At 43.6% G+C, this 27,779-nt stretch overlaps 1 protein-coding gene across 1 annotated transcript in view; it reads right to left on the reverse strand.

Annotated features, from left to right (window-relative positions):
- The window catches only part of LOC122809125, a 3,089,885-nt gene that overhangs the window by 1,093,535 nt on the left and 1,968,571 nt on the right, over positions 1–27,779 (reverse strand). The window contains exon 9 of the mRNA XM_044080384.1: positions 8,754–8,816. Within this exon, the coding sequence (XP_043936319.1) occupies positions 8,754–8,816 (63 nt within the window). The remainder of the gene's footprint in view (positions 1–8,753; positions 8,817–27,779) is intronic.

Consider the following 27,779-nt stretch of genomic DNA (forward strand, 5'->3'; position numbering starts at 1 on the left):
AGACAGGTATTATAGAGTCCCTGACTCTCACAAGTTTCTTAATAAAAACCCTTCTGCTGATCCAGAAACTATTTCCCAGGGTCCAAAAGGGGTTAAGGCTTCCATTGCAAAAAATCCAGTACCCTATGACATAGATTCCAGAGCTTTGGATAGATGGGGGAAGAAAGTATACACTTCTGCAACTTTAGCAGTAAGAGCTTTAAATTGCCAGTTTCACATGCTTAAGTACCAACAATATTTAATGGCACAGTTAAAACAGAAAATGCTTGCAAGCTCAGAAGCTCCTGACTGTAAAGAAACGCAGGATTTATAGCATGCAATTGAACAGGTGGGAAAACATACTCTGCAATGTGGATTTGATTCTTTAGAGGCCTCTTGTAGAGCCGCAGTTACAGGTTCTGTGATTCGAAGACATGCTTGGTTAAAAGAACAAAGTTTACCTGATCATGTTAAGGCAAAGTTATTGGATGGTCTTTTACAGCATGATACTTTATTTGGTGTTAAGGCAGAAGAGGTGCTAAAGAAAATGGAGGATAAAGCTAAATCTATGCAAACAGTCAAGGATTTCTTAGGTACAGCCACCTTGGTTTAGCAGAAACTGGCCAACAAAGAATTGGTCCTTTCCAGTGTCAGAGAGGCAGATACAGACGCCCAAGAGGCAGATCTCAACCCCAAGGCTCAAACAGAAAACGACAGTGGGGCACTTCAACCCCAAATGGCGGTGAGGACAAGTCTCAACCTTACAGGAAACAGTCACAATGCCTTTCCCCTTCGTAAGCCAAGCACATCCCTTTTGGAAGCCCCCTTTGGGGAAAAACTAGCAAACAATCACCCAAGACAAATGGGTTCTGAATACTGTGTCTCAAGGTTACAGATTCCACTTTCATACTTTACAAAGGCTAAAAGGAATGCCAGACCTGCCACAAAATCAATAGGCAGAGGCACAAAAACAAATTTCAGCCCTCATGGACATGAGAGCTATTCAAAAAGTACCACAACAGGAACAAGGACAAGGATTTTACTCGAGACTCTTCCTGGTCCCCAGAAAGGACAAGGCCTGGAGACCCATACTAGACCTTTCAATTCTGAATACTTACCTGGAAATTCCAAAATTCAAAATGTTGACATTACAGCAGCTTCTACCCATGCTGAGCAAGAAGACTTGGCTTGTTACTCTGGACCTCAAAAAGGCACACCTGCATGTCCCTAACAGACAAAATTGCAGAAGACACCTCATATTCAAAGCTGGTACACTGCACTACCTATTCTCTGCACTGCCCTTTGGCTTATCTACTGCGCCCAGGGTCTTCACAAAGTGCCTGGCACCAGTAATTGCATTTTGCAGACAAAAAGGAATTCAAATATATCGCTACCTGGATGACTGCCTCGTTCAAGCAGAGACAAAGGACATTCTTCTACAGCATCTGGCATTTGTAAAAAGGTTGCTAATTTCTCTAGGGTATACAGTAAAAGAAAAGAAGTCAAAACTAGTGCCCTCGCAACAGATTATATTCCTGGGTGCCAGCTTAAATACAACGGCCCAGATGGCTTACCTCATGCCAGACAAACAAGTTCAGCTAACTCAATATGTTCAATTACTGGCAAGAAAGTCCCATCTCCCTGCAAGAAAAATTCTGCAGGCCCTGGGATTCATGGCATCCTGCATACTACTAATACCATATGCCAGACTGCATATATGGTACCTGAAAAGTGTTTGGACTCAACACTCTCACAATTTAGAAGCAGTAATACCAATGATTCCCTGCCTACAACAGGAGTTTCGATGGTGGGCACAGGCATGTCACCTAAACAAGGGTAAGCCTTTTACCCAACCCATAGCCAGGCAAACTTTAACAACAGATGCTTCAGATTACGCCTGGGGAGCACACAAGGCAGGAAAATGCATTCAGGGCAAGTGGACCACAGACCAGATGCATCTTCACATCAATCAAAAAGAGATGTTGGCTGTTCAAAATGCCCTAACAACTTTCAAGGACCTCCTACACCCAGGACAATTACTACTAAAGACAAACAACACCACAGTAATGTGGTACATAAACAAGCAAGGGGGCACTCATTCTTATCCCCTATGCAGGAAAGCCATGACCTTGTGGAACACAGCTCTAACATATCAAGTTCACCTGCAAGCACAATTCCTGCCAGGAAAGAAAAATACTCTGGCAGACGATCTAAGCAGAAATATCACAGACTCTCATGAATGGAAATTGAATCCAAAAATCTTCAGCATGGTAACGCAAAAGTGGGGATGCCCAGACATAGATCTTTTTGCCTCCCCATTGAATTGCCAACTACCAAAATTCTGCACAAGGACTTATCACAAACAAGCATGGAAAGTGGATGCTCTTCTGTTCAGCTGGAAAAACCTAAAAGTTTATGCCTTCCCGCCACTGCCTCTCCTTTCAAAGGTACTCCTAAAAGCAAGACAAGAAAAACCACAGATGATCCTGATTGCTCCAGACTGGCCACGCCAGCACTGGTACCCTATCTTAAGGAACTTGGCTCAAGGGCCACCATGGATTTTGCCTCAAATTCCACACCTTCTGACTCAACAAAACAATCAGATCCTGCACGGTTCAGCTCAAAACCCTACACCTAGCTGCATGGCAGATACATTAGTCAAACAGGCAACACCTCTCTCTAAAGATGTTATGGATGTCATTTTGGAGGCCAGGAGGCCTAGCACCAGGAAAGCTTACTCAGAAAAATGGAAGAGATTCTGCGCCTGTTACCAGGCTCAAAGCCTTGACTCTCTTGTTCCAAACATTCCTAAGATTTTACAATACTTAACTGAGACGCTGGACAGAGGCCTATCCTTCTCATCAATTAAGATCCACGCCTCTGCCATTTCAGCACATTACAACACAAATTCTCCTTTATTCTCTCATCCCTTGCTAACGCAGTACCTCAGAGGGGCTAAAAACATAAGATCACCCTGGAGAGCACCGACACCAACTTGGGACCTCAACTTCGTTTTGGAAAAACTGACCCTACCACCTTTTGAGCCAGCCAATACAGCCGATCTAAAATTTTTATCATGGAAAACAGCTCTGCTCCTGGCAGTAACTTCAGCACGAAGAGTATCAGAGCTACAGGCATTAATGACAGTGGAACCTTTTATAATTTTTCATCAGGACAGGGTATCTTTAAGGACAAACCGTACCTTTATGCCAAAGGTGGTATCTAGTGTGGCTCTTAACCAAACCATCCATTTGCCAACTTTTTATCCAAACCCCCAGAATAAAGCGGAGGAACATCTGCATTCTTTGGACATACACAGACAGCTACGCTTCTACTTGGACAAAACAAAGGCTTTCAGGAAAACTGAGCAACTGTTTGTAGCATATGCTGCAGGATCATAGGGCAAGGCTATCTCAAAGCAGACTATATCCAAATGGATAGGACACTGTATTCGGTACTGCTACACACAGCATGGAAAATCAGTCCCAAATAACATTAGGCCACATTCCACCAGGGCAACAGCCACTTCAACAGCCTTTCTCAGAGGAGTACCTACCAAGGAAATTTTGGAGGCTGCAACTTGGAGTTCAGTGCACACCTTTACCAAGCATTACCACCTGCCTCTTTACTCTAAATCCAGAGCAGGATTTGCTACTGCAGTTCTGCAGGGCCTCATAGCCAATCCTAACACTTTAAAGACCAGCCACCCAATCTCAGCTTTGGGATTCTACCCAAGTGTAACGACTGCAGCAGTGTAACACGATGAACATAGTACAGTTTTGTACCTACCATAAATGTAGATGTTTGAGTGTTCACACTGCTGCAGTCCAGGTTACCCTCCCTCCATCCCCTCTGAACTAGTTGGACTTATCTATACCTTTCTATCCTATACAACCTTTGGGGTGTATTTGCTGGTAACTGAAGGTATTGTTTTTACTGAATATGTTTATTTTTGATTAGCAATATGTATTGCCTACCTACTTGGGGGCACCTGACATTTTGAGCAAGAAAAACTGAAGAAAATGGCGTCGGCTGCATCTTATATACCCCTGGCACACTGACGTCAGGGAAGAAGCGACAGCAACCGATACTGGACGAAGACTTTGGAACTTAGGCCGACTACGGGACCGCCTGACAGCTGCATAACCCAAGTGTAATGACTGCAGCAGTGTGAACACTCGAACATCTACATTTATGGTAGGTACAAAACTGTACTTTTTCCACACTGTCTCAGCCCTTTGGGCTATGTCTCATGGAAATGCCTCAGTCTTTGGAAGGCCTGTCCTCAGGAGTGTTTTGGTAAAAACCTTGAGACTTTTTGAAACACATTTTTCTTCCTCCTCTTTGATTCCTGGAGGAGGATTACTGAGGAGGTGAAAAAACGATTCCAATGCCAGACAAGGTCTTACCATAATGCTCACTCTTGGGTAAGTGTATCTTGACTTTTGGTCCAAACAAAGTGGAGTCATTGGAGGAGGGCATTTACAAAGAATGTCTTAAAGCTTTCCTCAAAGTCACATAGCCGCATGCAGGCATGAAGATGCATAGTAATAGCTGTGCCAACTGCTCAGGCTGCGCCATCTCCTGCATTAGACAGTCTGAAAGCAACATTTGACAATGACAGTAGGGAAGACAACTGGGTATCTACAGATTTTTGGATCTCCAACAGTAAGTTACCTACCAAGAAATTTGAAAGCTCCTTGATCAAATCCCTCTTGATATGTGTCAGGTGTACCATGTATTTTAGTGCATGAAGAGAGAAACTGGTTGAAGCAGAAGTCAGTATCCCCAGTCTGCCCATTGCTTTCAACTCCCCTGTTATGGGGATGGACACAGGAACTTTCTACAGACATTCCTTTTTTTTGGTGTGTGTGCGGCTGCTGCTACCACCATGGCGGCTACAGGAGGACCATTAGCCCAGTGTTTTCTTTCTTTAGGGGCGACTAGAATTTTGTCCAGTTTCTTCTGAACTGGCTGTGCTACATCAGCTTCCTTCCAGCCTTTCTAGGCAATGAAATTGACTAAGGCATAGGGAGGAAGGACAACCTAGGACAGTAAAGGGCTGGACCCAAAAGCTTTGAGAAACACCAATCCAGCAGAAAGAGTTGTGCGGGGCCATCCCCCCACCCCCAGTTTCATCAATTTAAAATGGCCTCTAAAGGAGATATCTTTGGGAGAAAAAATGAGAGAATCAGAGAGTCTTCTCCCTCATCTAAATCGGTGTCTTCAGTGGCAGACTCAGGAGAGGAATCAATATGCTTTCTCTTGCAAATCCTCTTCCGGGGGATGTGCCTTGGAACTTCTGATGGAGACGCATCAGAATCAGATGTGGGGCTCAAACACTAAGTGGTCTCAAAGCCTATAGGTTCTGTCTGTCTCTACCAGACTGAGAGGAAGTAGGAACAGTCTTCAGAGAGAGTCTGGATGCTGCCAAACTCTGAGCATGTACCAGTCATCTTGGCCCAGCCAAAGTCCTTTCCACAGCCTCGAAAGCCACCTCAGACATGGAACCTAGGAAGAGCCAACTAAATTAACAGAATCAGTAACTCTACTGACTCCAAGGGCTGATGGCTCAGAGGAAGACCTCAGAACTATGCTTTACAGGACTGAAGCCCCAAGCAGTAGGGACTGCTTTGAAAACCTTGGTGCCGACTCCACTATCAGTGCGTCGACTCTGGTATTTTGGCTCCAGCACTCCACTTGACCTGAGTACATTGATGTGGAGTGAATGAAGATCTTGAAGCTAAGGTCTCCAGGGCTATAGGCTCCAAAGCTGGTTACCACAGGTAGGTTGAATACAACATGCACCAGCAATAAAATTAGAGACTGAGTGGGAAGCAATACAGTCAGGGTGGAAGGGTCTGATCCTGGTCCTGTCCTTGAGGAAGGAAATGGGAGGACACCCAGCTGAATCTGAATCCTCAAACACTTCACCATTTAGGCACTGAAGGGATCTTATCTAAGATAGGTGAGTGAAGAATAGAGATGATGGGCCCCAGAGAAAATGAAGTTTTCAGGGAGTAAGTCTGGATCCTATTAGACAATAGGCTTTGACTGCCTTGAAACCTTAGGTGCTGGGCCCACGATAGCTGTGGGGTGTACAGCCCTTTTCTTAAACTTGTCTGAGCAGTCTTCCTGTCTCTTTTCTTTAGACTTGACTTTTCATTTGTCTCTTTCCCTTCCTCTCTACTCTGCTTTTGATCTTTCCCTTTTTTTTGTCTCATCTTCTGTCAGAGAAAGGGGAAGCAGAAGGTGTCTTTGGGTCTGAAGACATTTTGGACCCTGTCTGTGGGGGAAGAATAATATTGGTTTTGCCTTTCCCCTTGCAAGGCTCTAGTGCTGAATGCAGCACAAATTTAGCAAAAATCCTGCAAGTGGAAGGCCCCAAACAGAAAACACACTACAAATGTGATCATGAGGCAGGATTTTGTGCCATTAGGAGGAACACTTCTTGAAGCCTGTAGACTTTTCCAACATTAGAATTAGAAAAATGTACTACATTAATTCAAACTACAAGATCTCTAAATGTATTTTAAGTATCTAACTATCCTAACACACACACACACACCAGAAACCTGAAAACTACATTAAATACCTACTAATATGTACTAATATAAAGAACCCAGCACTACCATAACTTAATCATTATACATAAAAATTTGAAAGGGAGGAAAAAAAACAGCTTCACTTATTGTGAAAAGCTATGGAGCTATCAGTCCACACGTCTGGTTAGGCAGGCAGCAAGCAAGATCTGAGGTAATTTAGGCAGGAGAGGGGATTTGTGGGTAAGGGAAGAGTCAGAACTCTGAAATCCAAAGCTTTGATATAAGGTGCTGAGGCTGGATGTGACAACCCCACATGTCAAATTAGTTGAAAAGAAGAAAGATGATAACATTGTTTAAGAACTTAAAATCCAATAATGGATTGCTTCAATCTTTAACAGTTGTAGACTAAAGGAAAGCACACAGCATAAAAGACATTAGAAAAATACTGACACACTGAGGACTTTCTAAGGCTTAGGACAAATTCTGCCTTAAATAACTTAAGTGGTGATCTTGTCAGAATGCTACATGGTTACTTTTGACAATTTAGTGTTAGGTGCTGCACAGTCATGCTAACAGGAGTGATCCAAGGGATCGCGTGATACAGGTTCTAGGTGAAAGTCATATGCTGATTTGGGTAGGGTGTAAATAAACTTTTATTCCTAATACCCCCCAAAAGAACACTGCCCAATGGTTCCTCTCACTTCACTCAATCAGCACATTCATTCCTGAAGGATTAGACCTGGGCATTCTCGACCTAGGCAAGAGTTCTTTGGTCTAGTTGTTTCTGCCTTGGAGTTCCAATTGGCCCTCAATTTCCTGGTAAAAGCTGGTAGGAAGGGAGCAGGGCAGCTTACCCTCTCCCTGTAAGAGCACTTCTGTCCTCCTTGGGAGTTCACCTCGGCTTCTAGCATGACTGCACATTGATGTAGCGGTCTCCATTAGGTGTAACACTTTCTGCCACTCACTTCCATCCACCAGAGCCTGCCCCTTTAGGTCCCTGAGCCACCAAATGGACCAAAGTCACCTGCAAGTAGTCAGGGCTATATTCCTGAATAACACTGACCTGACTTATTCCTAACTTTCAAATAAGATTTTACTGATGTACAAGATTTAACACTACAGTCAACCACAGACAGTAAACATGCTCTATTAAACTACAGTGTTTCTAAAACTTGCTATGAACCACCTGTTCTAGTACTGGCTCCAACTGCATTTTATTCCTGCTGTTGGAATGTAAATGCTTATTTATCAGTATGGCAAGAGAGTCTTCCTTCCAAGCTTTAACCCCCCACACACACACACACATTAAATTATGTTGAACTCCCACACTGACACAAAACTATTTATACATGTTTTACAAGCTAAGCATTAAACTGACTCTAGATCAGGGTAACATCTGCAGATAGTACTAAAGCTGCACATTATGTTTTATGAGTTAAACATTCAACTATCTGACGTTCGAGGATGGTAACATCTACTGACTGGACAAAAAAAATGCATATTAATTTTATGTATACTTCATGCTGAATTGCTAAATGCCAGATACAGCATACTTTCACTTGGAGATAAATGCCAACTTGCATAAAATGTTTACTGTAAGATAAAATAATGCACAGCCACTTAAAGCTTTGTCTTATTATCCATGTGCATGCACTGAAAGTCCACATCTACTCTCAATGAACATGTTAATCCATATTAAACATTCTGAAAAACAGTACTATATTTTAATGACACAGTATCAACATGCTGTAAGGATAAAGCAACAAAGCAGCACATGCAGCACCGTGCAGACTGGCATGAATAGAAAACACAAGAGACATGAATTCCTGACAATAATGCAAATGAATACTTATGACAAAAAGTAAGGAGATTCCGCACTCCCACTTTTTTTTTTTTTTTTATTTAGCAGCAGGATATTCTTACTAGGTTTGATAAAGTTTCTAAAGAAATACATTCTTCTTTTTTTATAAGTATTAAAACGTCTGCACAGGCATAATGAAATAAACGTGCCAAAATATACATGATGTTGCCCAAGGTGTTTGAGCAATGATTAAACTGTTACTGCCTGTTATTACACCAAAGGGAAGACAAGCTACAGTTAATTTCTGAGATACCACCACCTAGTTATTTTTTAAACCCTGATACAGAACTTGCAAGAGTGTATATGCATAAAAAGCCAAGCTGAAAAGCAGCCGGAAAAGTGAATAAAATATCTGCTTTGCAACTCACTAAAACATTAGAATCAACGTAATACAAATATCCATCAGGACCAAGCTCAGATGTGATGCATTGCTAGAACAGAAAGAACAGTTTTTAGTGATTAACTTGAAAGTAAAATTCACAAAAAATAATTGGGCATGAATGTAAAACACAAAATAAACATTGAAACTAGTGTTTCAGCAGGAAGCCAACATAGTGTTATCAGAAATAAAACAAACAAATTACAGTTGTTTAAGAACTTACCATAACAGTACATGTCCGACTGATATCTGTGCAGTCTTACTAATAGACGGGATATTCTGCTAAACAAAGACGTATGTCCAACCAACATAAAAGTTTGGGGCACTCCTCTAATGCTGTACATCCGAAGTATGACCTCACCCTGAAGGAGGTAAAGGTACAAAAGGGGCAAATGGATGCAACTTACCTTAGAACTTTTCTGCCCCACAACCTGAAGCAGAAGTAGAGGCAACTATATGCATATATGCAAGTTAAGATGAGAGGAAAAAAAACTACCACGGCCTAACAAGAGGAAAAATGTAATAATGCAACAGTGATCAGTTAGGCATCTACTGTTATGGTACAGTCTTTGACAACTGTACTATATCCTTCCTTGGATCACTGTTGTAATATTACTAACAGATAAGATATTCTCAAAGCTATCTAAGAAGACAGGAAGGAATAAATCTGAGTTATGAGCCAAATGATCTTGACAGATGGACCTTGCAAACTCCGCTTTCGTTAAGGAATACATGAATCTTATGTTTAAGTGTGAACTGAAGACCAAAGAGTTCTTTCAAGGGCAGATCTAGAATTCATACCTTTGAAGAAAGCCCCAGAAGAAGCTGCAACTCTAGTGGAATGTGCTTTAATGGAGCTTCTAGTTTGCCATGGGAAGAACAAAAGGCAATGGGCTTAGAAATCCAGTTTGAAATAGTTTCTTTGAAAACAGAAGAACCCAAGCTCATGTCCTGGAAAGACACAAAAAGATAATCAGATATTCTGATACATTTCATTTAATCTAAATAAAATCTGCCCCATCTATGTACGTCTAAGAAATGCAAGACTCTGTCTCTCCTGCTCCCCTTTATTCTGATGAAAAGGAAAAAAGGTAGGCAAATTAATGGTTTCAAAGAGATGCCATAAACAAACTTAAGCATAAAGGAAGGGTTAGTTTGATGACTAATCCTAATTAATCTTATGGAAAATGAGGAAGGGTAGAATGGCCATCAATGTCTGCAGCTGTAACACCCTTTTAACAAAAATCATGTACACAGACAACCCTCTCCTCCTACCATCCAACACTACAACCTGTGAGAGATGCATTTATCTAGCTAAACTGGAGGTAAAGCTCTCTCCAATCAAGACTGAACTTGACAGTCAAGAGGAGAAGGTAAACACTTGCACCACACCACACTCATCACATATTCTCACTTAATCTACACCATCAAAATCCACACATAGTAACACAAAAACATTCGCGGAGGCTCTCAATAATAATCTGTCTAAGCAACAGGGACCTCCAAAGCAGAAACGCAAGCAACCTCCATCCCCCAACACAACCCAAATGACACATAGCCCGCAGACTCAGTGTGCCACTCAACCACAGCCAATAAGACAAAACAACATACCCAACACACTAGTCATAGGTGACTCTATAGTCAGGCACATTGATGTCCCACTCACCAGGCTAAAGAAGGAGAAGGTTACTGTCGGGTGTCAGGATCCGCCACATAACCCACGCACTCAGGTCACTCAACAAAAAGTACAAATATGACTCTGTCATTGCCCATGTTAGTGTGAACGACCTGAGATGTACCTCCCTGGACTACATGAAAATGGACATAGAAGAGCTCTCCGATCTTGTAGCTCAGGCAGGTATGACCCTAGCCCAGAGCAGCATTCTGCCATCACCCAGAATGATGTCGCAGTACAAGGACAAAACAATTGACTTTAACAATGGGCTAAGCTTCTGGTGCCATTCTAAAGGGATCCAGTATCTGTCTGCCTGAGATGACATGGTCGACAGACCACGATACTTTGCCAGAGATGGCCTGCACCTGTCACCAATGGGATTCTGGATACTGGCTAAGTTTCTTGTCGCCCCTATAGTGCCTTTTTTAGGCAAGGTTCAAATGACAATTTCACCACCGTAATAGGAACAGGCAAGCAAAAACTGAGGGTGAAGCTACTCAATGCTAGAAGTCTAAATCTCAAAATGCACTCACTCGAGACACTCCTTAAAATGGAGAACATCGATATCTGTGCAGTGACTGAGACCTGGTTAAAGGCTCCAGAAAGCACCTCTGCACTACCAGGCTATAACTCATACCACACTTTTCAGCTATGTAGCCTGGACCGGAAAACCAAAGGCGGAGGTGTGTCCATATTCATTAAGGATATCACCACCTTTAGGCTAGTTGCACAGCATAATGCAGCCAAGGTTATCCAAGTGCAACCAACTCTGGGCAAAACAGGAATCCAAATTGTAGCTTGCTACATATCACTCACCATGCCCCAGGATTCCCACTCCTCTTTTCTTGATGTACTGGAAAATATTAGGGTTCAACCAAACACCCTAATAATGGGCGATTTCAACTACCCCACCATTAACTGGGAATACTACTCCTGTACAAATCCTTCGCTCAACACTTTCTGGAATTCATAAACTCCAATGCCCTGGATCAACTTATCCACACCCCCACCAGGGGCAACAATATCCTAGATTTAGTCATTACCAACATGAGTGACCGGTGTTCCACACCAGAAGTCAACACCTCATTGGTCCGATCCGACCATAAGCTAATTACCCTAGATATCCACATTCTGCTCCCACCCCCATTAATGAAACCATGGTAAAAAATTTCTCCAAAGCCAACTTCATGCTTCTTAAGACAGAAGTGGCGAACTTCATGACACCCATGCAGATAGACAATACAGTTACGACTACTGAATCCTACACAATTTCACTTTATAAGCACTTACATGAGTGCATGGATCGTGCTATCCCAAACAGAACCAAGACGCTATCCTCCAAAAAAAGGAAGCCAATCTGGTGGTCCCCTGCCATAAACAAAACAGTACAACAAAAGGAAGAAACTGTTGCAAAAAAGAGTAAAATCCCATGAGTGGAGGAGCTCCCTGGTCAGCCTCAGTAAGAAGCTGCGATACCTGATAAAATCCTCCAAAGCTAGCTAGGAAAACAAAATTGACACTGATTCTAAAGACAACCACAAAGCATACTATAGCTATGTCAAGAATCTCAATGGCAACACTCAGATCTGCTCTGAGTTACAGCACAATGGCACTAAATATACAGACCCAACTGATATTGCCAACATCCTGGCAGATCGGTTCAGTGACAACTTTATCCCCCTCTCACCCCCTAAAGAGTCCATCTCTATACCGGAAGAATGCAAAGTTCCTGTAATCACGGCTGCACAGGTAAAAACCACACTCTCCAAAGCCAAGAATACAGCATCCTTGGGACCAGACAACATCCCAGGCTGCGTTCTGAACGAACAGGCACCCCACCTAAGTACCATGCTCAGTCATAGCCTCACCTCAGGCTTTGTGCCTGCTGAATGGCGCACAGCGACGGTTATTCCACTCCACAAGTGGGGGAGCCCTCACAGACCCCGGGAACTACCACCCCATTAGCCAGACGAGCCTGGTCTGCAAGGACACGGAACGTATCATCATGGAACTTATAAACAAAGACATTGGTAATCTCCAAACTCTGGACCCCACCCAGTTCGGGTTTGTAAAAGGCAGATCATGTCTCCTAAACCTGACAGACTACTTTGAAGAAGTCACCAAAGCCGTAGACAAGGGTAAGGTGGTTCACACAGCCAATCTAGATCTTGCCATGGCTTTCAACACCATCCCCCACTCTGGAATTATAGATAAACTCACAAAACTAGGTATAAATCCCTATGTCGCAAGATGGGTTGCCAACTGGCTCACTGACAGAACTCACACTATGAAAGTAGCAGACTCCAAATCCGACTTCAGACAAGTGGAGTACCACAGGGTTCAGTCCTGGGTCCTCTCTTGTTTGGCATCTACTTCTCTGAAGTACAGGCTAACACAGAAGGTCTTTAGCTAACGAAGTTCGCAGATGACTGCAAACTAGGAGCCATAATCGAAACTCCTAACGATGTGGACATCCTACAAAAGGGCTTCCCTGAGACAGATGCCTGGTGTCAAAGCCATGGTCTCAAGCTCAATGCCAAGAAGTGCATTGTCATCCCCTTTGGTAAAAACTCTGTACCCATGAACTACAACATAGGCGGTAGTATACTTAACACCGAAAGTGTGATAAGAGACCTTGGGACACAGGTGGACAGCAGTCTCTCCTTTGATAATCACATCGCCACAATAGTCAGGAAATCCTTCTACGTGGCACACCATCACAAAATGTTTTTCATCCAGAAAAAAAGAGGTCATTGTTCCCCTCTACTCATCACTCATTAGACCCATTATAGAGTACAACGCCCCTTTTGGTATGTACCTCACAAGACATCTACAACAACTGGAAAGGCCGCAGAAATACCTCACAAAGAGGATTACCAGCCTCAAACAGATGCCCTACGCAGACCATCTAAAAAAACTCCAGCTTTACTCCGTACCATATCGCCTACTTAGAGGTGATCTCTGCCTAACATGCAAAGCTATGTCAAACCCAGAGCTGTTGGACATGCTCCACTTAAAGAAATCCCAATCCCTCCGAGCTACACGCTCTAGGGACCTAAACTTTGTCACCACAATAAACAGAACATGCTGGAGGGATAGATTCCTGTCCCAGAGACTTCCCATACTCTAGAATAAACTACCTATCTATATCAAACAAAGCTTCTCATTAGCACTCTTCAAGAAAAATCTTGATGATTGGATGGGAAATAGGAAATTCACCCCGGGGATCACCTCTGTGGCTCTGCTCGACAGTGGCACAGGAAAATAATTTCCTTGGGTGGCAAAAGCCAGGGTACCTTTTTGGCAGGGCTTGTATAGGCCCCAGGGCCGATAGCCTAGTACCTACCTATGAATCAAAGATACCAGCAACAGTTTTCCAAGAACAAATTGTGATAGATGAAGATGCAGCAGGTTGAAAAAGGACCAGTCAGGACCCAGTTCAGATCCTCAGATCCCAATATGAGGGAACGGCTTTCCTTCATGGTCTAATCTGTAGGATGCCTTTCAAAACCTGTACAACCTCAAAACAAGGAAATGGTAAATCCAGGGGCAGGCAGGCCGAGATGGTTGGCAGATGTGGTTTGAAAGGGGAGAGTGTCAGCCCAGTAATAAACAGCTCACACAAGCAAGATTATTATGAATATCTAAGTAAGTGCCCTGATTCTTTTTATCATAAAGAAAATATTTCAATTAAGAAATATAAGATTTAATTGACTATATAGTTCATTTTCTCACCACCTGTAACACCTCAAGCACATCCTCAGAAAAGTGACACTTAAAAGATACTAAAACTTTACCACCAAAAGAGTCAGATTCTCTGTAGGTTGAAATGATTTAAACAGATTTTGTTCAGTGTGAGCAAGTCAATCCTGTAAGGTAACTTGCGATGACTGCCCCTGACTAAGTGGAGGAGAAGGGGAAACTGATGCTGTATGGAGCAAAAGGGAGACAACAACAATTTTGGCTTGTCCTGCATTTTGAGAAGAACTTGGGGATCCAAAGCAGCAGAAGATAAGCACAACAGAATCTCACCTTATATGAAAAAGGCATGGAATCACTGAACAGAACAGCCTGAGCTGTCCATTGTGTGCGAGGGCAAAAAGATCTATTGAGGGAGTACCCCACTGATGGGCAATATACAGAAAGACCTCTCTGTTTAGCATCCAACAGTAGGGGGGATCAATTCTGGATCAGCTTAGAAAATCTGCCAGTGTCCCTTTCTGATGGAATGTACACAGCTTGAAACCAATTTTGTCTGAATTGCTGTGCCTCAAGCAATCAAAGCTAGTCTGCAGAGATCATAAGACTTTATGTCTCTCTGCATGTTTATGTACCATATCACTGTGCAGTTTTCTGTATAGGTCTGAGGAGGACGTGGAGTCCAGAGATAATGTAGAGATTAATGGGGTGACAAGTGCCCTCCTTTCCTTTCTTTTGGTGACCAAAAGTAGTTTTGTACCTACCATGAATGTAGATGTTCAAGTGTATACACTGCTGCAGTCATTACACTTGGGTTATCCTGCCGTCAGGCGGTTCCCCCAGTCGGCCTGAGTTCCAAAGTCTTGGTCCGGCATCGGTTGCTGTCACCTCCTCCCTGAAGTCAGTGCGACAGGGGTATATAAGATGCAACCAACGCTATTTTCTTCAGTTTTTCTTGCCCCAAATGTCAGGTGCCCACAAAAAGGTAGGCAATTCAAATTGCTAATAAAACATACATAAGAAAAGCAAACAACTTTCAGTTACCAGCAAATACTCCCCATAGGTAGTAAAGGGTAGAAGACATAGGTACGTACCAGCAAGTAAGGGGGGAAGGAGGGAGGGTAACCTGGACTGCAGCAGTGTATACACTCGAACATCTACATTTATGGTAGGTACAAAACCGTACTATGTTCATCGTGTTACACTGCTGCAGTCATTCACTTGGGTAGAATCCCAAAGCTGAGGTAGGGTGGCTGGTTCTATAAGGCATTAGGGGTGGCTATAAGGCCCTGCAGCACTGCAGTGGCGAAGCCAGCTCTGGATTTAGAGTATAGAGGCAGATGGTAATGCTTGGTGAAGGAATGTACAGAACTCCAAGTTGCTGCTTCCAAAATATCCTTTGTAGGTACTCCTCCGAGGTAGGCAGTTGGAAGTGGCTGTTGCCCTGGTGGAATGAGATCTAATGCTGTTAGGTACAGATTTCCCATGGTTTGTATAGCAGAAACGTATACAGTGTCGTATCCATTTTGAAATTGTCGGTTTTGAAATGGCTTTTGCCTGTGCTCCTGCAGTATATGCTACCAATAATTGCTCAGATTTTCTGAAAGCTTTGGTTTTGTCCAAGTAGAAGCGTAACTGCCTGTGTATGTCCAAAGAATGCAGTAGTCTCTCCCCTTTATTCTGTGGATTTGGATAAAAAGTTGGCAAGTGAATAGTTTGGTTTAGAGCCACACTTGATACCACCTATGGCATAAATGTAAGGTTAGTTCGTAAAGACACCCTGTCATGGTGGAAAATGATGAAAGGTTCCACTGCCATTAGTGCCTGTAATTCTGAAACTCTTCGTGCTGATGTTATTGCCAGGAGCAGAGCAGTTTTCCAAGAGATATATTTTAAATCTGCTGTGTTAGCTGGCTCAAAAGGAGGTAAAGTTAATTTTTCCAACACGAAGTTGAGGTCCCAAGTTGGAGTAGGTGCTCTATGGGGCGGTCTTATGTTTTTAACCCCTCTGAGGTACTGTTTTAGCAAAGGATTAGAGAAAATTGGTGGATCCGTGTTGTAATGAGAAGAGATGGCAGAGTCGTGGATCATCTCAGTTAAATATTGTAGTATCTGAGGAATATTTAGGACAAGAGGGTCAAGGCTGTGAGCCTGGTTCCAGGGACAGAATCTCTTCCATTTATCCGAATAGGCTTTCCTGATACTAGGCCTTCTGAATGACATCCATAACAGCTTTGGAGAGAGGCATTGCTTGCTTGACTAAAGAATCTTCCATTCAGCTAGGTTTAAAGTCTTTAGCTGGCTGTAAAATATCTGATTGTTGTGCTGAGTCAGCAGATGTGAGACTTGAGGGAAAATCCAGGGTGGTCCTTGTGCTAAGTTCTTTAAGATTGGGTACCAGTGCTGGCGTGGCCAGTCTGGTGCAATCAGCATCATCTTTGGCTCTTCTTGCCTGGCTTTTATGAGTACCTTTGGAAGGACAGGTAGTGGTGGGAAAGCACATACTTGTAGGTTTCTCCAGCTGAATGAGAGGGCATCCACTTTCCATGCTTGTGGATGTTAAGTCCTTGTGCAGAATTTCTGTAGCTGGCAGCTCATTGAGGATGCAAACAGATCTATGTCCGGGCTCCACCATTTCTGTGTTAACATTCTGAATATTTGTGGATTCAATTCCCATTCGTGGGGATCCATGATGTTTCTGCTTAAGTCATCTGCCAGTGTGTTTTTCTCTCCTGGCAGGAATTGTGATCATCTGATGATGCCTGACTATGTATGTGGTGAAAGCGCTAAGTTATCTATTTACATGTACAGGAATATTGTGTTTTTTCGTTCTCTTGGTCTATTAAAGTTTGCAGTGTCTGAGGAGCAGAGCCGGTTTATCATTTACGAATTAGTGGTATAACTGTTTCCAAACTTTGACAGTCTTGTGACCAGACACTCTTTAGGTACCATTGCAGTTTCCTCATATGCAGTCTGGCATATGGAATTAGTAGTATGCAAGATGCCATGTAACCCAAGGCCTGCAGAATTTTTCTTGCAGGGAGTTGGATTCTTGTTGCCATCAAATGAAAATATTTAGTCAGTTGTCCTTGCTTGCCTGGCGTGAGATAAGCCATCTGGGCCATTGTATTCAAGCTGGCACCCAGGAATATTATCTCTTGTGAGGGCACTAGTTTTGATTTCTTTTTGTTTACTGTGTACCCTAGGCAACTTAATAACTTTTTTACAAACGCCAGATGCTTTAGAAGAATGTCCTTGCTCTCTGCTTGAATCAAGCAGTCGTCCAGGTACAGATAAATTTGAATTCCTTTCTGTCTGCAAAATGCAATTACTGGTGCCAGGCACTTTGTGAAGACCCTGGGCGCAGTAGATAAGCCAAAGGGCAGTGCAGAGAATTGATAGTGCATTGAACCAGCTATGAATCTGAGGTATCTTCTGCAGTTTTGTCTGAAAGGGACATGCAGGTATGCCTCCTTGAGGTCCAAGGTTACGAGCCAAGCTTTCTTGCCCAGCATGGGAAGAAGCTGCTGTATTGTCAACATTTTGAATTTCGGAAAATCCAGGTAAGTGTTTAGAGAAGAAAGGTCCAGAATGGGCCTCCAGGCTTTGTCCTTTCTGGGAACCAGAAAGAGTCTTGAGTAAAATCCTTGTCCTTGCTCCTGCGGTGGTACCTTTTGAATAGCTCTCATGTCCATGAGTGCTGTTATTTGTTTTTGAGCCTCTGCCCATTGATTTGGTGGCAGATTTGGCATTCCTTTTAACCTTGGCAGAGTGTGAAAATGTAACCTGTAACCTTGAGATACAATGTTGAGAACCCATTTGTCTTTGGTGATCATATGCCAATTGTGATAGAAAAGTGCCAGTTTTCCTCCCAAGGGGGCTGCCAAGAGAGAGCTGTTTGGCAGCTGTAGTGGGAAGTCATTGGGGATGTTTTTTGTATGGTTGGGGCCTGTCTTCCCCTTCTTTCTGGTCTGATGCACCTCATTGTCGAGGCCTGTAAGGACCTTGTGGTTGACCTCTACCTCTTGGGTGTCTGTATCTGCCCCTTTGAGGTCTGTCTGTAGCTGGAAAGGACCAATTCTTTGTTGGCCAGTTTCTGCTAAATCGAGGAGACTGAACCTGTAAGAAATCCTTTACCGTTTGCATAGATTTTGCCTTATCCACCATTTTCTTTAATACCTCTTCTGCCTTAACTGCAAATAACACATCCTGCTGCAAAGGTGCGTCCAATAGTTTTGCTTTAACATGATCTGGTAATGTATGTTCTTTTAAATCAAGCATGTCTTCTAATGACAGAACCTGTAACTGCTGCTCTACAGGAGGCCTCTAAAGAATCAAAACCACACTGCAAAGTATGTTTTCCCACTTGTTCAGCTGCATGCAATAAATCCTGCATTTCCTTAAAATTAGGAAGATCTGAATCTGGAAGCATTTTTTGTTTCAACTGAGCCATCAAAAATTGCTGATATTTTAGCATGTGAAACTGGCAATTTAAGGCACTCGCTGCTAAAGTTGCAAACGTATATACTTTCTTCCCCCATCTGTCTAATGCTCTGGAATCCTTGTCAGAGGGGACTGGATTCTTTGCTGATGAGGCCTTAACTCCTTTGGGTCCCTGAGAAATAGTTTCAGGGTCAGCAACAGGGCTTTTATAAAGAAATTTCTGTGAGTCAGGGACTCCTGTAGTATTTGTCAGGCTTAACTGGGGCTGGAGGTAAAGAATCAGGATTTAAGCTGGATTCAGTGTACACATCATCCACAATATCTAACACTGGCGGAATAGCAAGGGGTCTGTGTTGAGGTAATTAAAGGAAGTCTCTGAGCCTTTTCTTGGATTCTGAGTAATCCTGGCCTTCCCAATGGAAATGCTCCCTCATGGTATGTAAGGTTTCCCCAAAGGAGTAGTCCTCAGGTGGAGAGGCTGATGGAATTGATTCCTCAGCATCAGAATCCTCATAAAAGGGTAAGGAAGATCCTAGGTCTGAGGACGAATCTGAAGAGATGAACACCTGGTTGGATGAGACATAGTCGGCATCCTGTCTAGGCCTTTTATCAGGAGGGGGATGGGACCCCCTGATCAGAGTGATTAGGTCTTCAGCCATTTTGAGCATATTTGTTTCTTAGGCATGGAGGCCTGTCCTGGAGAATGCTGTATTTGTTTCTTTGTTTTTAAAGGAAGTTTAGACTTAGCAGAAGGTTTAATGCTCAACTTGAGTAGGTCTGAAAACACCCTCTGAAGCTATGGGTTGTTCAGCTACTCCGAATCCCTCTGAAGGGTTAGTTTAGGTAGGCTGAAAATTTTGTACGTCTGAAGGCCCAGCCAACTCCATGTGGGAGTCAGTGGCAGCCTGTGGTTCTACAGAAGCGGTCGTCAGGGGCTGCGAAGGCACCTCGCTGAAAACCGGAGAACCGGCGACTGGACTAGAAGAGGCTTCGTCGTCAGTTTTGGGCCTTGGATGCCTATCCTTGTTTTTGCGCTTTTTATGTATTCCGGTCGTCGGAAGTTCCGACGGCATGGTGTAATTGAATTTTCTGCCAAAATAATGTCGGGCAAAATCAAACCGACGTTTGTAGCACAAAACCGACAACCAGTGACGTCGTTGTCTGGGCCTAGGCATAGGATACAATAAGAATGGAAATCCTTATGAGGTATTTGCTTCCCACAAGAAATACAGTTATTAACTTTTACTGACATCGGTCTGAGGCAAGAAAAAGTTTCCCCAACGGGATACTTAGCTTTGTAGAAGACTTCGGTTCTGGATTCGGAAATCTCAGGAGTTGGCCGACCGGCACTTGCGAACTGCTTTTGCTTTGGGCACCGAGCAGCAAGAAAGACTGAAGAAAATGGCGTTGGTTTCATCTTACATACCCCTGTCGCACTGACGTCAGGGAGGAGGCGACAGCAACCGATGCCGGACCAAGACTTTGGAACTCAGGCCGACTGGGGAAGCACATGACAGCAGGATAACCCAAGTGTAATGACTGCAGCAGTGTAACACGATGAACATCCCTTGGTATTTGATGTTCTTGGAACAAGCTTCACATGCCAGAAAAGTTCTTGGGAAGGGGAAAGAACCAGAAAGAGTGCTCCTGGGTTGAATGAAATCCGGCTGCCCCACCAAAGCAATGTCTTCATGATGAAAGGCAAGAGAGGAATTAGTAGGTGTCAATGCTGAGTCCAAATGGACTTGAGGTACCACTGAATCTTCATGTGAAGTCTGGCATAAATTATCATCGGTATCACTGATGTCATGTATCCTAAAACTCTCTTCTGATGTCATATTCAAGGAAAAGAGGGTCTGAATGTAATCTGAGAGGAAGAGAACCTTGTCAGAAAATTGGATACTAACAGAGTATTAAGTCTGCATCCTAAGAAAATTTAGTCCTGGGATGGAGTTAAGCAAGTCTTCTTTAGAATCAGAGTGACCCCTTTGACTGTTCAGATGACTCGTAACAAAATCCAAATCTGTTAGTAGAATCACTTGGGAAGGAGCCTGAATGAGGAGACTGTCCACAGAAAGAGAGATCTGAATTCTTCAAAGTCTGCAGAAGACACTGGCAGGAGCTAGACACTTTGTGAATAACCTTGAGGCAGTAGAATGACCAAAGTGTAAGCCAGAAAACTGAAAGTGATATACAGGCAAAGAAACCTTAAGAAAGATTTAAAAAAAAAATGGTTAATGGAAGACCTATATAATGTATTTTTATTAACCGTGAGAGGTTGGTTTAATAACAGAGAACTAAAATTTTTATTTTTAAGACTTTTTAAACTTGGATCAATTGATGGGTTTTGTCACTTGCCACATTTATACTTGCTTTACTGATCCACACCAAAAGTCTGTGTTGGTTGTGCTCTCAAATAAAATTTAGTCAGTATCATGTGTGATGGCATTTTATATATACACTACACACACACACACACACACACACACACACACACACACACACACATATATATATATATATATATATATATACATATATATTTATATATATGTGTGTGTGTATATATATATATATATATATATATATATATATATATATATATATATATACATACACATATAGATATATATGTGTGTGTGTGCGCCCATCCCCAGAGTCTGCCTCCAGGAACAGTATCTTTTCCATTTTTCAGCATAGCATTTTCTAGTACTAGGCCTCCTTGCCTCCAGAATGACACCTAGCACCTGCTTACTGAGAGATGCTACTGGAGAGCTCAAGGAATTAGCCAGGCTGCAAGGTTCAGGGTTTGAAGCTGAGGGTGCAGAATCTGGCCCGCTTGCTGGGACAGCAGGGAAGGGGTCTGAGGCAGGTGCCATTATTGCATCAGTGTCATACTGTGCAAGAGGGGGTTACCAGTGCTGGTGTGGCCAGTCTGTTGCAATCAGTATTGTCCTTGGCTTGTCCTGTTTGATCTTTAGTAGAACCTTTGAGAGGAGAGGCAGAGGGGGGAAGGCATAAACAGAGAGGCTTTCCCAGGTAAAGGACAGGGCATCCATTTTCCAAGCTTGATTGTGGGGAGTTCTTGTGCAGAATTTGTTCAATTGGTAGCTCTGAGGGGTAGCAAACAGGTCTATCTCTGGAGTTCCCCATTTGTTCCTCAAGAGGTTGAATATTTTTGGTTCTAGTTTCCATTTGTGTGGGTCCATGAGATTTCTGCTTAAGTCGTCTGCCAGTGAATTTAGTTGGCCTGGCAGGAATTGTGCTTGTAGGTGTACTTCGTTGCTCAAGGCTGTGTTCCACAGAGCCATAGCTAATCTGCAGAGAGGGTAGGAGTGGGTTCCCCCCTGCTTGTTTATATACCACATAACTGTGGTGCTGTCTGTCTTTACCAATAGTTATCCTGGAAGAGTACGGTCTTTGCAGGCTGTCAGAGCATTCTGTACAGCTAACATTTCTTTTTGCTTGATATGCAGGTACATCTGTCTCGGGCTCCATTTGCCCTGAATGCACTGCCCTGCCATGTGAGCCTCCCATGCATAGTCTGATGTGTCTGTTGTTAGGGTTTAGGCGGCAGGGGGTAGAGTGAAAGGGAGTCCCTTGTTGTGGTAGCAGGGCTCTGCCCACCAAAGCAATTCTGTCCTTAGACAAGGAATGATAGGAATCACTTTCTGCCCGATCCTGAGAATGTTGACACCATAGGCTTTTTAGATACCATTGGAGTTTCCTCACATGCAGTCTTGCATATGGAATTAGCAGAATGCAAGAAGCCATGAACCCTGGAGCTTGCAGCATTTTCCTTGCAGATAGCTGGGTTTTTGAGGCCAATAGTTTGAAGTAGGTTGTCAAATAAACTTGTTTCTCCGGAGTGAGGAATGCCATCTGGGAAGTTGTGTTCAAGTTTGCTCCCAGGAATACAATCTGTTGGCAGGGTACTAGGTGATATTGCTTTTCGTTGATGGTGTACCCCAGTGAGGTTAGAAGTTTCTTTACGAGTGCCAGGTGTTGTAATAGCAAGTCCTGGCTTTCTGCCTAAATCAGACAATCGTCCAAGTATGGGTAAATTTGAATATTTCTCTGCCTGCAAAATGCAATGGCTGGAGCTAAACACTTTGTGAACACCCTGGGCGAAGTAGATAAGCCAAAGGGAAGTGCAGAGAACTGGAAGTGTATTGAGCCAGCCCTGAAACGTAGGTATTGTCTGAAGGATCCTTTTATTGGGATATGCAGTTAAGCTTCCTTTAAGTCTAGGGTTGCCAGCCAAGCATCCTTGGCTAGCATGGGAAGAAGCTGTTGAAGAGTTAGCATTTTGAATTTTGGAACCACCAGAAAGGTGTCGAGAATAGAGAGGGGTCCAGGATAGGACGCCAGGAGTGGTCTTTCCTGGGTACCAGAAAAAGTCTCTAATAAAAACCTTGTCCCCTTTATTCTGCTGGGACAGGTTGAATAGCCTTGATACTGAGAAGAGAGAGAACCTGCTGTTGTGCCTCCCACCTATTGATTTGGGGGGAGGTCTGGCCAACCATTTGGGGTTGGTAGTGTGTGGAAGTGGAATCTGTATCCTTGGGAAACTATGTTCAAAAACCATTTGTCCTGGGTAATGAGTTCCCAGTCTTTTTGCATGCAGGGCGAGCTTCCCTCCTAAGGGAGCAAGAAGTTGAGCAGGGCTTGGAAGGGTTAAGGTTACATCATTGTGTAATTTTTCTGTAGGAGGGTGGCTTACTACTTCCTGATTTGGAAGTGGGAGCCCCCCACTGCTTAGATCTGTGTGTAGCCTGAGACTGAAGTTTTGGTGGTCTGCTGTTCCTGGGTTTGGACTGAGAAGGCCTGGAAGGGACCGGAAAGGACCAGTTCTTTGAAGGCCAATGCCTACTGAATCTGGGAGGCTGTACTTGTAGGAAATCTTTAACAGTTTGCATAGATTTAGCTTTTACCTCCATCCTTTTGAAGACGACTTCTGCTTTGTTGCCAAAAAGGCAGTCTTGGTTTAAGGGAACATCCAGTAATTAAGCTTTAACATGCTCTGGCAAGTTTTGTTCCTTAAGCCAAACATGCCTTCTAAGTACAGACTGAATGACAGCAGCCCTGCAAATGCTTCTAAAGCGTCAAAATCACACTGCAAAGTACGTTTACCAACTTGTTCTGCAGAATGCATTAAATCTTGCAAGTATGTGTTCAGCACAGTCAGGAATCAACATCATTTTCTGGTTAAGTAGTCCCATAATATGCTGCTGATACTTTAACATATGAAACTGGCCATTTAAAGCCGTAATGGCCAAATAGCAGAAGTGTATACCTTCTTACCCCATCTGTCTAAGGCTCTAGAATCTCTATCAGAAGGGGTAGGATTTTTGGCAGCAGTAGCCTTAATGCCTTTTGGTCCTTGGGAAATGGTCTCTGGATCCACAGTAGAATTCTTGAAGAGGAACTTGTGAGAGTCAGGTACTCTGTAGTACCCACCAGGTTTTCTGGGAGCTGGAGGTGAAGTGTCTGGGGTAAGGCTAGATTCCAAGAAAGCATCATCTACAATGTCCAGAACAAGAGGTCTAGCTAAAGGCTTGTGTTGAGGCAGGAGTAAGAATTCCCTAAGTCTCTTTTTGGACTCAGAATAGTCCTGGCTTTCCCAGCGGAAATGCTCCCTAAGGGTATGCAAGATTTCACCACAAGAAAAATCTAGAGGGGAAGCAGAGGGAATGGAATCCTCCGCATCAGAATCCTCATAAGTAGATAAGGGCAAATCCTGGTAATCAGAAGGAGCAGAGATATCAGATTCCTGATCAGAAGAATCAGAAAGAAAATCAGTTCTAGGTTTCTTAGAGGGGGAAGGCTGGCTTCCCCTAATTAATGTAATAAGGTCTTCAGCCATTCTAAGCATTTGTTTTTGAGGTATATGGACCTGAGTCTGCAGTTTGGTCGTCGGTTTTCTAGGCGTAGTGCGAGGTTTTGGCCTGAGGAATTCTGTACTTCTGGATAGAAGCGATGGTGTTGGTTTAATATGAAAGTATGTAGGCCTGAATACACCCTCAGAAGCCAGTGCTTGCACAGCGGCTCTGGAGCCATCCACAGGTTCCATAGTCGAAGAAGCATCTTGCGGCATACCAGACTCCGAATGGGTCTCAGTAGAGGCCTGTGAATCTGTAGTAGCGGGTATCAGGGGCTGTGAAAGCACCTCACTGAGTACCGGCAGACTGGCGACTAGCTTAATGGAAGCATCGCCGGCAGTTTTGGACGTATGCGGTCTGTCTCTGTCTTTATCCTTACTTTTTTTCAGAAGATCGGTAGTCGGATGGCTTAACAAAGCTATTTTGGAGTACGGAGATCGAGAAAGTACAGTTTTGTACCTACCATAAATGTAGATGTTCAAGTGGTTATGCTGCTGCAGTCATCACACTTGGGTTATCCTGCCATCAGGCGGTCCCGCAGTCGGCCTGAATTCCAAAGCCTTGGTCCGGCGTCGGTTGTCGTCGCTTCTTCCCTGACGTCACTGCGGCAGGGGTATAAAAGAGGTAGCCAACGCCATTTTCTTCAGTTTTTCTTGCCCCAGATGTCAGGTGCCCCAAACTAAGGCGGCAAAATAAGAAGCTTGCAAAACATACCCTAGTGCAAAACAATGGTACTAGTTGTAAGCAAATACACCATATAGACATGCATCCCAAAGGTTGAAGTACATGGAGGCATAAGAAAAGCCTTGTTAGGTAGAGGGGATGGAGGGAGGGTAACCTGGACTGCAGCAGCATAACCACTCGAACATCTACATTTATGGTAGGTAAAAAACTGTACTACGTTCATCGTGCTATGCTGCTGCAGTCATCACACTTGGGTAGAGTCCAAAGCTATGGTTGGGTGGTAGGAGTTAAACTGGGTTAGGTGCAGCTGAGATGCCCTGCAGAAAGTACAGTTTTGTACCTACCATAAATGTAGATGTCCGATAGATATGCAACTGCAGTCATAACATATGGGTTGTCCTGCCTCAGGCAGCCCTCGGTCGGCCGGATTCCAAAGTCTGGGTCCGACGTCGGCTGAAGTCGCATTTCTCTCTGACGTCAGAGCGGCTGGAGTATATAAGCATCAGCCGACGCCATCTTCTTCAGTGTTTCTTGCCCCAGATGCCAGGTGCCCTCCAAGGAAGGCTAAAATCAAATTTGTGAAACAAAAATAGGTTTCCAGACAAATAAGTAAGCAATAAACAGATACACCATAACAGAAATCCCCAGCTAAGAATAACAGGGAGAGGAGTGGACCCAAGGAATAGAGGGGAAGGAGGGAGGGAAAACCTGACTGCAGTTGCATATCTATCGGACATCTACATTTATGGTAGGTACAAAACTGTACTATGTCCTTCAAGAATGCAACTGCAGTCATAACATATGGGTTGAATACCATAGCTTAGCTGGGGGAGGTGGTATGCTCTAGGAAAAGGATGGTGTAGCTAGCAATCCCTGCAGGACTGCCGAAGCAAAGCCTGCTCTGGATCTGGAAAATAAAGGGAGGTTGTAGTGTTTGGAAAATGTATGCATGGAGCTCTATGTAGCAGCTTCTAGAATATCCTTTGTAGGCACCCCTCTTAAGAAGGCTGTGGAGGTGGCTGTAGCTCTGGTAGAGTGTGGTCTGATATTGGCTGGCACACACTTTCCATGGAAGGAATAACAATATCTGATGCAATGTCCAATCCATTTTGAAATTGTCTGTTTGGAAATTGCTTTTCCCTGTACTCCAGGAGCGTAAGCTACAAATAGTTGATCGGACTTCCTACTGATCTTGGTTCTGTCTAGATAGTAGCGAAGTTGTCTATGTATGTCCACGGTATGCAACAGTCTTTCCCCTTTGTTTTCAGGATTGGGGAAGAAAGTAGGCAGGTGAATTGCCTGATTTAGAGAGACCCTAGATACCACTTTTGGCAGAAAGGAAGGATTGGTTCGTAAGGAGACCCTGTCTCGGTGGAAGATTATGAAGGGTGGTATTGCCATTAGTGCCTGTAGTTCTGAAACCCTTCTAGCTGAGGTAATGGCCAGCAGGAAAGCTGTCTTCCAGGACAGAAATTGTAAATCCGCTGAAGCTGCTGGCTCGAAGGGAGGTAGAGTCAATTTTTCTAACACAAAATTGAGATCCCAAGCTGGTACTGGTGCCTTTCTTGGAGGTTTTATTTTCTTGATCCCTCTAAGAAATTGCCTTAGCAAAGAATGTGAGAACACAGGTGGGTCAGTGTTGTATGTAGCTGAGATAGCTGAAGCATGTATTTTTATGGAAGAGTATGAAAGTCCCTTATTTAGCAATTCTGCCAAGTACTCCAGAATGAGTGGAATGCTCAGTACTGATGCATCTTGACCATTGTTGGCATTCCAAATGCTGAAACGCTTCCATTTGGCTGAGTAAGCCCTTCTGTTGGATGGTCTGCGGGCTTCTGTTAGTATCCGCTGAACTTCCTTGGAGAGAGATAAATTGAGGTTATTTATGTGATCTTCCAAGCTGTTAGCTGTAGAGTCTGGAGGTTGGGATGAGCTGTCCTGAAGTTGTGTTGAGTCAACAGTTGAGGCCATTTGGAAAGGGCCCATGGTTTGTTGTGACATATGCTCCGTAGTAGTGGGTACCAGTGTTGTCTCGGCCAGTTCGGAGCTATAAGTATTCCCTTTGGCTGCTCTGCTTTGATTTTTAGTAATACTGTGGTCATCAGTGGCAGAGGTGGAAATGCATAGATGACTAGGGAGCTCCAGTTGAATGAGAGAGCATCTATCTTCCATGCTTGTGGATGATTTGTCCTTGAACAGAACTTTTGTAGTTGATGATTGAGCTGGGAGGCAAATAGGTCTACGTCTGGCCTGCCCCATGCCGAAGTTAGTTGTGCAAAGATGTCTGGATGTAACCTCCATTCGCGTGGGTCTAGGAAATTCCTGCTTAGACTGTCCGCCAGAACATTGTCCCTGCCTGGAACAAATTGGGACTGTAGCTGTATGTTCAGATTCAGTGATTTTTCCCAAAGATTCATTGTTAGCCTGCAAAGGGGGTAAGAGTGAGTACCTCCCTGCTTGTTTATGTACCACATCACAGTGGTGTTGTCTGTCCTTATTAGAAGGTGGCCTTGATGAAGTTGATGTCCAAAGGCCTCGATGGCATGCATTACTGCCAGCATTTCTTTTTGGTTGATATGCAGATGTTCTTCCTTTGGATTCCATTGTCCTTGAATGCATCTGCCTTCCATGT

Source organism: Protopterus annectens, chromosome 8.part0, assembly GCF_019279795.1.
Source record: "Protopterus annectens isolate FY-2018-M chromosome 8.part0, PAN1.0, whole genome shotgun sequence".
Classification (NCBI taxonomy): Eukaryota; Metazoa; Chordata; order Ceratodontiformes; family Protopteridae; genus Protopterus; species Protopterus annectens.